The sequence below is a fragment of the Aythya marila genome (genome assembly GCF_965140915.1).
Source record: "Aythya marila genome assembly, chromosome: 4".
In the NCBI taxonomy this organism is placed as follows: domain Eukaryota; kingdom Metazoa; phylum Chordata; class Aves; order Anseriformes; family Anatidae; genus Aythya; species Aythya marila.
The window spans coordinates 7,275,254-7,285,303 of NC_139045.1; the positions used below are offsets into that span (position 1 = coordinate 7,275,254).

General features: G+C 37.5%; 1 protein-coding gene across 2 annotated transcripts in view; it reads left to right on the plus strand.

Moving 5' to 3' along the window:
• The window catches only part of PPP3CA (protein phosphatase 3 catalytic subunit alpha), a 192,831-nt gene extending 183,648 nt beyond the window's left edge, over nt 1-9,183 (plus strand). For both annotated transcript variants that reach the window (XM_082759507.1, XM_082759508.1), the window contains 2 exons: nt 1,390-1,487; nt 7,387-9,183. In XM_082759507.1, the coding sequence (XP_082615633.1) occupies nt 1,390-1,487; nt 7,387-7,580 (292 nt within the window). In that variant the 3' untranslated portion in view covers nt 7,581-9,183. The remainder of the gene's footprint in view (nt 1-1,389; nt 1,488-7,386) is intronic.
• Nucleotides 9,184-10,050: the final 867 nt, after the last annotated feature.

Consider the following 10,050-nt stretch of genomic DNA (forward strand, 5'->3'; position numbering starts at 1 on the left):
TAAAAGTCTTTAAAGTTTGTTGAGATCAAATCAGAGATTTGTTGGGGACGTGTACTTTAAAGATAATGAAAAATACAATGGATAAACATTTCCTTTGAAGGTGAAGCTAAAAGTGATCCTGCAGTTTAGTTCAAAAAACAGAAGAAATTGACTGAATTGAAAATGCAGATAGACTTTTTCTTGTAGAGGCAGATAATCAAGAGCAAGCAAATCTTTTAATGTGTCATACTCTGTAGTGGCATTACAATACCCTGTTAGTTCAGGCAATATTGGGCTATTGCTGTAGTTCTAATTGCCTAGGCAGCTTGAAAACAGTCACAGTCTAATTTTGACTTTTACACTAGGAAAAGTATGTGTAGAAGAAGAAACATTTTCGGACTAAAAATGGAACTTGAAGAGTATATGTCATAGATAAACAAGAGTCGCTTAAAATACATGATTAATTCAGGCCATGTAGAGGTCTAAAGAAAACTGTATGTGCTAGAATTGTTGAGAGACAGTTTTGATAGACAAAACCACATTATCCTCGAGTGGATGCGGAACTAAATTCTGCCTTTGTTTGCTTCCTCCAGTTTAATGTCATTATATATTTCAAAGTAAAATACTTCAAAATATTATTCGCTTAAAGAATTGGGGTCAGTTTTGCTGCTGAGAAAGTATGTCATCAGCATTACAGTGCTTGCAGAAGGCTGTACATAACTTTTTCTGGATAGAGCTGTTGTATTTCTCCTGGCATATATTGAAAACTATGTATTTGGGGACCTGGAGAACATATTTAGATTTCCTAAAATATTTTCCTTAATTCCTGTATCATTTTCAGCATAGAAAACTATAAGAGTACTAGCAAGGTTGAAAGTGTTCATTAATTTTAATGAGTTTCTAGCTCCTTTTTTTTAAAGTGGCTGATGATCAATAATAAATAATGCATCTTAGTACTAGTGTAGACAAAAACAAAACAACAGCTTATTGTGTGATCCAAGAATCAACTACTGAGACAGATTTAAATATATTGTTGGCAGTAACTGCTCCTTTGGTCTCCTTCCTTTCAAGTTTGTGGTTTCAGCACCCTGTTCCAATGTGGGTATTTGCATACGCTGTTGGATAGATGCAGGTTATACTGATGCTATAGGGGGAGTCTGTGCATCGTGTGGTGCAAAGGTGAAGTACTTACATATATAAAGGAGAAATCCCAAATGTTGTGAGGGGAAACTGCATCAACGCTGGAACTGCACCAACAGCAGATTCTCTCTTTCCTGGTAAGGAGATAGGAGATTAAAAAAATTATTGCAGGACAGGTGTAGCATAAGGTGTAGCTAGAATGCTTTCTGTATTTTTTTGGGAAAAAAAAAAATAAATAACAATGATTTTGCTATATTTTTTCTTCTGCAGAGAAGAGAGTGAAAGTGTGCTGACGCTGAAAGGTCTGACTCCAACAGGAATGCTGCCCAGTGGTGTGCTCTCTGGAGGAAAACAAACACTGCAAAGCGGTAAGCATGTTTGCCTCTGTGTGTCATTATGTGTAAAAGAAACAATTGATTTTTAACTGGAGAACCCAAGGAAAATAACCACACTCTTCTCAGAAATAAATAAATAAAGGGCAGAATAAAACAGATGGCTTGCTGTACTGGAGCATTTGGAGCAGTTCACGTAAGGCCAGTTCTCAAGACTTATTACGTACCACTGATTTTCAAAGAAGGAGGGAAAAAATGTCCCTGAGAATCAACTGTTCAGAATGGTAGATCAGCATCACATGTGAAGTGCACTCTTCCCACAGTTTATAGAGTCGTCTTTTATTTTTCTCAATAGCAGCTTTTGATACACAGAGTACAGAAGATTCAGCTTAGATAATGACACTCAAACTCTTATTTTATCTGATTTGTTCTTCCTCACAGAGAATCACCAATGAAAATAGTTCTAGAAGTAGATTTTATCTTCTAGCAATCCTAGGTGACAGCATGAGAACAATTTCACATTCTGATTTAAGCCAAAGTGAAGGGAGGCTCTTACAAACACTGTGTTTGCCTTGTACACAAACACAATACAGATTGTCAGTTCAGTTTTATACCAAGCGCTTTTTGTTACAGGAAATCTCTAAGTCTGCCTTTGATGAAATATTCCTTGTGGGATAAGGAGCTGCAAAGTATTTAATTTACTACTATAAGCTCTCCTTTTTTTCTGTACAGTATATAGCAGGCACGCAAGAATGTCTCTCACTTACTGAGGTTCTATTGGCAGTAGATGTTAGAAATAGAAATGTTTTATAATCTTAACACAGTCTCAGCCTCTGATTTTCTTGTTTCCTTCCTGGAGCATTCTTCCTCTGTATTTTTTTCCCCTTTACTGTCTCTTTTCTTACCTAGAAGATTCAGGTATTCTGTGGTAAACTTTCATTTCCCCTTTTTTCCTTCCCTTTTTTCTTTTTTGACGACTTGTGTGTTACAGGCATAGTAACGTTCTGCTTTGAAAATGCTGCAATATGATTCCACAGGGTCGCGCTTGCTATCTAGGCTTTTCACTGTATAGTTGCTTTATGTTTGTCAGAAAATTTTGTCCAGGAAAACTGCTACTGTTGCCCTAGCAAAATATTAGGAACTGAAATGAATTGGAGAAAATTGCCTACACTTCTTGTTGACTAAAAGTAAAATCTCCTCATACTGCAGTATTGTAGCATAGTAAAACATTACTATAAAACAATGCTCCTGCATTGGTTAACACGTAGTAGTACCTCATTCACTAAATCTGAAATCTACATAGTTTCTGTTAAGCACCCGTTATTGTGTGTTTTAACAGAAAATATGAGTAGTATGTTCTGTGGAAGTAATACATCTTAGCTGTCTTTTCTTTTTTTTTTTTTTCCCTAATGTGTCAGTGCTGGTTTGGATCTGGTTATTCATTTTAATTTCTCATCGTAGTTGTCATGTTTCCTTTTCTTTTATGCTTGTATTGGTTTAGTTCCTTGATTTTTGCCATCTCTCTCGCTCTATAGCTTGAGAGGCATAAGATTACCTTGGTGCATGTGGATTAGCTTCTCTAATTTCCCCATGCAGCAAGATAAAGGTATGTATTTTTAATATTGATCTCAGTCCATTGGAGGACAAAAAAGCTTCTCCGTGGAGAAAAATAAGATAAAAGAAGATAAATTAAAAACAAACAAACTATTCTCTACACCAACAAAGTTCTTGAAACTCAAAATTTCTTTAAATATTTAACAATAGCAGTGCTGTATTAGATCACACTTGCTGATTTGCTTCAGCATCTAAATCTCTGACTACTGTAGAAACAAATTGAAACCAGAACTGATGGTTAGAATTCAAATGAAGGCCAAGTTTTTTAAGAACAATGAAGTTTTCTAAACAGTGGTAACATACGGTGTATTCATAACACTGCAGCAATCTCCTGATTACAAAATTTTCTCTTTCCAACCAGGCTTTGCAATTCTGTGGGCCCAAGGGCTTTCAATATGGTATCTATGTCCACCAGTTGAAAACATTAAAAGAATTTTGTTTTCAAAGATTAGGTTGCCATAAAGGATGCTTACAGATGGAGCAGACTGAGTGAGATTGCAAGCAAAGAAAAAAGCTCTCTGAGCAAACTCTTTCCCATGTTGTGGGGAGGTTTCTTTTAGTCAGCAGAGAGAAAAAACTTTCTTAGAAGTTGCAGATGTGGTTCTTTTGCCCTGTACCAGCAGTGAATACTTTTCAAGCTGACTTTGTAAGTGGTATGAATTTTGTGTGATGGCTTTATGCCAGTTTTTGTTCTCTTTTGACAGAGCAAATCAAACCACTCTTATTTAAAACTGAGAGAATTATACAATAAACATTGCAGGTCAGATATACGATATGGAAAACGTTTTCATTTTGTAAGATTTTTTTTTTATGAGTCAAAAGAAAGCTATTCAAATATGCCTTTATGAACTTTGTGAATCTTTCTGCTTCAGAACAAACTGTAGCTTAATTCAATCTGCAATTTATTGTTTTTGTGTAGCATTTCTCTGTGTGTGTCTGTTTTGCCAAAATCCAGCACTTACAGTAACATTAGTGTGTTAGCTCCTTTGCTATTCACTGACTTGTTCTTAGAGTTAAAATCCTCTGCTCATTTTTCTCATTCGTTTTGCTACCCCTTTCTTCTCTTCAGCTACTGTTGAGGCTATTGAGGCTGATGAAGGTAAATTGGCCAGTCCCCTTTCTGTTGGTGCTACAACAGATAAGGGCTCTGCTGGGTGTATTCATTTTGCTGTAGCTTGTACAGATTGTGTGGGTGTTGGGCTAACAATTGTGGCTCGGTATTAACCAAAATGTAATTGCTTTAAAGGGGAAAATGTATTTTTGTTGTTGTTGTTGTTGTCTGTTTTTCTTTCTGAAAGTTACAATCATGTTGGAATCCTTCCTCTATGTTGAACCAAGCACTGAGTAATGCCACAGTAGGAGATCAGGGGACTTGGATCTCAAGGGACATAACTCGGCAGCAGCTCATAAATACTCTGTGACACATAGCTCCAAAGCTGTACGCTAAAGGCTGGCTCTGCCTCTAATCATTCTCAGCAATCTCTGGTCAAGGAAAACACACAGTTGTTTTTTTAAAATATTTTTGTTGTTTTTTTCTTTTTTTTTCAGTTTGTTTTTTCTTTTACTTTTAGGTCACTAGTGAAAAATTTTTATTGGTCTTTTGTTAAAGTTCAGCATGTTTGTTTCTCTTTAAGTAAAACAACATGACACATTTGTCTGTAAGACGTCTGTTTCCTCTGGTAGTGGCAGTTTACACACTGGATATTTACATTAGAGCAACCATTAACACTAGCACCATTTTAGCTACAAACATAAAGAGAGTGGCTGCCTCAGAAGGTTTCTGAGTGTTTAGTATCAAAAGCTGTGGTGCTTTATTGACAGACCTCTAAGTTAACCCCTAAGCAATTTTTAACTACACAGCTAAGACCTAAGTAATTACATATTGCAATACAGATGTACAATATTCATTCAGCATTATAAAGTTTTGGAAGAAGAATTTTCATAATTCCCCTTTAAAACAAAATTCTTCAGTTGTATTTTGTTCTTGCCCCTCTCAAATTTTCTGCGGGTATTTTTTTAGTTAATTTAAAAAAAATAAAATAAAATCTGATGATCGCTGTCCGTTGGTGAGATGCGCCCTTTTGGCCAGCTGAATTTGTTTTTGATTTTTGTAAAGCAGTGAATAAGATTCTAGAACAAATAAGTAAGAGAAAATACAACTGCTTTCTAAATAGCAGTGAGTAAGCTGCTATTTATGTTGGAATTATCTATTCCTATCGGCAATCTCTAATCTGCAGTGTGCATTCTCGTTGACAGTTTGGCTGTTTTCTGTGATTTTCTGTGACTATGTGTTGTGTTTAGTATACTCTCAATGTAAACTGCTAATACTCGTTGTCTGACCAGCAACTACAGCAGAGCACCTTCTTCAGTATTACAGATGATAATGTGTCTGCTTGAAATACAATTGGTTGAACGTGATCCTGTTCCAGCAATACGCACTCTTCAAGTTAATTCTTGATTTGCCATCCTCGCTAGTTAGGCACGCAACCATAGTCATAATGACTACTCTACACAGACGAAGCTAACGATGGAGAAAATGTTTCGTCCTTTTCTAATTGTCCCTCTGCAGTTTTGATTCAGGGCCTGATGACACCAGGTGCTCCATACCTGTAATTCCAACTGGGCTGTGCTACTTGCAAGCTCCAGAACACAGCAACTGTTTCAGCTTCAACACGGCCATCCATTAAACTGTTGCTTTAAGGGATTGGCCTGGGTGCTTGTTAGACATCTTCATTTTTGTGGTAGACGATAAAGAAAAAGTACTTGAAAAAACTTACCATAGGGCCTGTTCTGTTTTCACTGCTCCATCCCTGCTCACTTGACTAATCTCCATTATGTTGTTGTTGTTTTTTCTAAGTTAAAGTATGATACATGTTAAAACCATGCACTTCAAAGTTCCAATATAACATTTGTGAAACTGGTTACAGAACTAAATCCTGAGGCAAACAGGATCTATCCATTTTCACAGGAATGGTTGGCAAAAATCTCAGCATGAGAATGCTTTTCTCACTCCCCACAAAATGCAAGGAGTGGTAGATTGGTACCAGGGATGTTTGGAGGTCTGGGGGTTTTGGTTTTGTTTGCCTTTTTTTTTTTTTGTTAGCAGAAGTACAAGCTTGTACAGAATTGGGACTTCATATTGCAAGGAGATGAAGGGTACTTTAGGGAAGAGGGAAGAAGGTAAAAGGTGGGAAAGAATATTGAATAAAGAATATTGAATTTGATCTTTGAAACTCCCCTACCACTTTTCTACCCAGGGAGTTTGCAGTTTCCTGGTACTAACACACCATTTCTGCTATATGGCATGTTAAGATAGAGGCTTAACAAAAGTGCAACCAGCGTTCTGGAAGTACAGCACACGGATTTGGCGTTGATAAGAGAAAAGTACACAGAAGGCTATTACAAATTTGCTATGGAGCTGTGAGCTGCTGTTTGCCTACAGTGCTTTTTTCTCTTTTGCTTTAAATCTAAATATCTTAAACTCATCAATCAAAGAAAAATAAACAAATCACACTCTGTGAGTATGTTCCTGAGCCTGCGGCTGCCTTCTGAGGTCAATGCGGCCTCATCGGTGCTGCTGCTGAAAGGCCGTTCAAAAGTCCTCGGATCCAGTTGGAACTTTGGTCCTTGGTGAATTTATTCTCAAAGTTCAGTTGTACCAATATGCCAAAATAATGATATGATAGCCCTCATCTGCGTTGCACGGCATTACTGCTGTCCCACTCAAACTGCTTTTTAGAGTCCAGGGAGGTTGGGGAGTGACCGACCGGCAAGCGGCTGGCCCGCACTGAGACCCTAGGACGAGCTGTTATAGGGTCAGCCCAAATGCCCTATAGCTTTACCATGAAGACTGGCCACGTCACATCATCTCTGCTTGTAACTGGCCAGTGCTTCCAGAGTTTGTGTGGGCTCTGAAAACCAAAGGGGAGTTTTCCCTGAGTGAGGATGTCATGGAGAGGCCTAACGTTGTAGGCCATAGGCTCTGGGCCATGACAACCAAAACCACCTCACTGGGTCACTGCTTGCCCTGAGCGTTGTTCCGATTTACAGACCATAGCTTCACAGCAGCCTCTTAGTATTTTAAGCTGAGCCCCAGAGGACAGCAAAGTAGTGGGAGATGATTTTGTTTGTAAAAAAAGTAGTTGGGTTGCAAGAGACGGTGGCGGCTCGCCCCCAGCTCTTTCTGCATACGGTAAGGAGTCCGTCGTGTTGTCAGATCTTCTCATTGCCTTCTTCGCAAAGAAGGACGTTGCTAAGTTGGGGGAAAAACTGCCAAGAGTTCCACGTTGCTAATTGTACTTTTTAATAATCCTTTATTTAGCTATCAAAGGATTTTCACCCCAGCATAAGATCACTAGCTTCGAAGAGGCCAAAGGCTTAGATCGAATTAATGAGCGAATGCCTCCGCGCAGAGATGTGCCATCTGATGCCAACCTTAACTCCATCAACAAGGCAATCTCCACAGAGACTAATGGCACTGACAGCAACGGCAGTAATAGCAGCAATATTCAGTGACCACTTCCTGGGCGGGGGGTTGAGCTGCAGGGCGCGATGGGGTTGCTGCACATCAGCAGTTGGATGTTCTTGCCTCTGATAATAGCTTACTTGCTCTGGGGGCCAGGTGTTGGATTCAGTTTACAAAATCATCTACGAAGAGATCGTAAACTTTAATTTGGTGGGAGGGGGGTGGGGGATAGACACCTCCTTTGGATATGCCTTTAAAATGCTTGTAGAAAAATGAAAGCTAATGCTGGTATATATTGCAAAGTTAGGGGAATGAACATGTTTTCCTACTGCATTGGGAACTTCTAGATATGTTACTGAAAGGCCTTTTGTTATGTTACTGGACATGAAAACTTTGTTTAATTTCTTACTAACTATTGTACGTTTACAGTTGCAGCACTAAACATGGACAACATCAAAACATTTTTAACAAAATGTACAAACTAAATAAGGACTATTTATTGATAATGTTTTGCTACTCTTGTCAGACAATGGCTATGAAATAAATTAGGCAGTCTTAAAAAATATAGAAAAAAAAAAAGAAAAAAAAAAAAGAATGTTGGAAATTTGTTTAAAATGCCAAAAAAAGAGAGCGAGAAAGAGAGAGAGAGAGTGAGAGAGAGACAGTTTAATTTTGTACAGATTATGCTTACCTCAGGTTTCTTTAGTGTGCTTCAATGCCCTTCTTTAAATATAACACTTATCTTACTAATTTGGCAGCGATTATCCTTTTCTTTGTTTTAAAAAAAAAAAAAACTGGAATAATGATAACATTTATCTTTTTTTTTTTTGCTGTTTATATTTAGGGGGGTTTGGTTTGGGGGGTTTTCTTTTTTTTTTTTTTTTTTTTGGTAAATCAAGTCTTGGTTGTGGCTTGCTGAATTTAAATATTTATGAGTGGTGCATTTTTAAGTATAGTGAACAAGACACCATATTAAGTGCAGTGAAAAGCATCTATATTCTGTAAAAATCTGCCTATGCATGTTTTTTAAGAAAAAAAATGGCTGTATAGGCCTGTATGGGACTGTAATGCGCTTAGTGGTCTGACTTATACTGGAAATGTATGTATACTGGCGTACTTTATATTCTCTAAAAAAAAAAATGCTTAATGCCTTTGAAATTTTGTAATCGAAAAAAAAAAGCTTTGAAAAATCTAAGGGGAGAGTATTCTTAAAGTTTTTAACATAAGCTTGTCAGTGCACATATAGATGGGTAGCATGTTTAGCAAACCTTGTGAAATTTAAATAAGTTTGTAGTTACATGTGAAATTCTAAATGCATGATAACTGTTAATGTCATAATGGTTTAGTCATTTTGTTATGTTCTGTCATGTGCCACAAAATGTGTAATTTTTTCACTTTTTTCCCTTTGTATATCAGTTACGGGTTTCGACTGGTTCATTCTAAAAAAAAGAAAAAGAAACAAAACAAAACAGTCCATTGATATTTTTTAACAATTGTATAAGTGCCCAAGTAATTCACTACAGCCTACAGCCTTGCCTTTGTAATTTGACTTCGAAATGTTGGCAATCAAAAGCATGCACTTGTAACAATGAAAGAAGCATTTTATATTACTACTCAATAAAAATGTGCATGAACGTAAGTGCTCTTCCCTTTCTTGCTGACTAAATCACAGAAGTGTGCGCACACGTTCGTGCGTTTGTTGCTCTCTTTTGCTTTTTGAACAAGTGGAGACCATCTGCGTAAAGGAAGAAGGACACGTTTCACAGTTCAAGGTCAGTTCTTTACTAAGAAAAATGCATTTATTACCTAGCTGCACTAAGCTACTGAGCGCTGCTTCTGCAAATTCCCTGTATGTCTGATTTTTCCCTCAAGTTCTAGGTAAAAAGGGTTTTTTTCTCTGAAATGAGTAGAATGTATCCCACTAATAGAGTGCACAAGAAATAGTATGCTTTCTGTGTGGTTTGCTCTCTCATCTACAGTGCCCTGTGATTGTAATTTGCTTTTCTATCCCCCCAGTGTTGTTGCAGACTGTTATTAGAAACAAATATTAGATGATTCATACCTGGAAATCTAAACTTACAGAGAAAGCTTGGAATTGGTAGCAGAAGGACTCATCTTAGGCTCTCACAGCAGAGAGAAAATTCCAGTTCAAATACAGGTTCCTCTTTTTCCATCATGACTTGTGAATTATGAAGATGTAATTACGGTATGTGACTAGCATCCCGCCCTGTGTGGAAACAAGGAAATGGTTATGGACAGACCTTGCAAATGTTCCTAGCCAGCTCTCTTCCTGTATTTGAAAAGGTGAATTAGTATCATTTGCAATCTTCCTTTAGGAAAGGGGAAAAAAAAAATGATGCTTTTCAGTATCAAATTTCAAATGCTGTCTTGTAGTCAGAGATGAATTGTCAAAGCTCTGTGTTTTTTTTCTCATTTTCTCCCTGACTATGCTCAGCATCCTTCCACAGTCCATCATCCAGTGAAGAAGTGATGGAAAATGCCAAACGGTGTGACAACGTG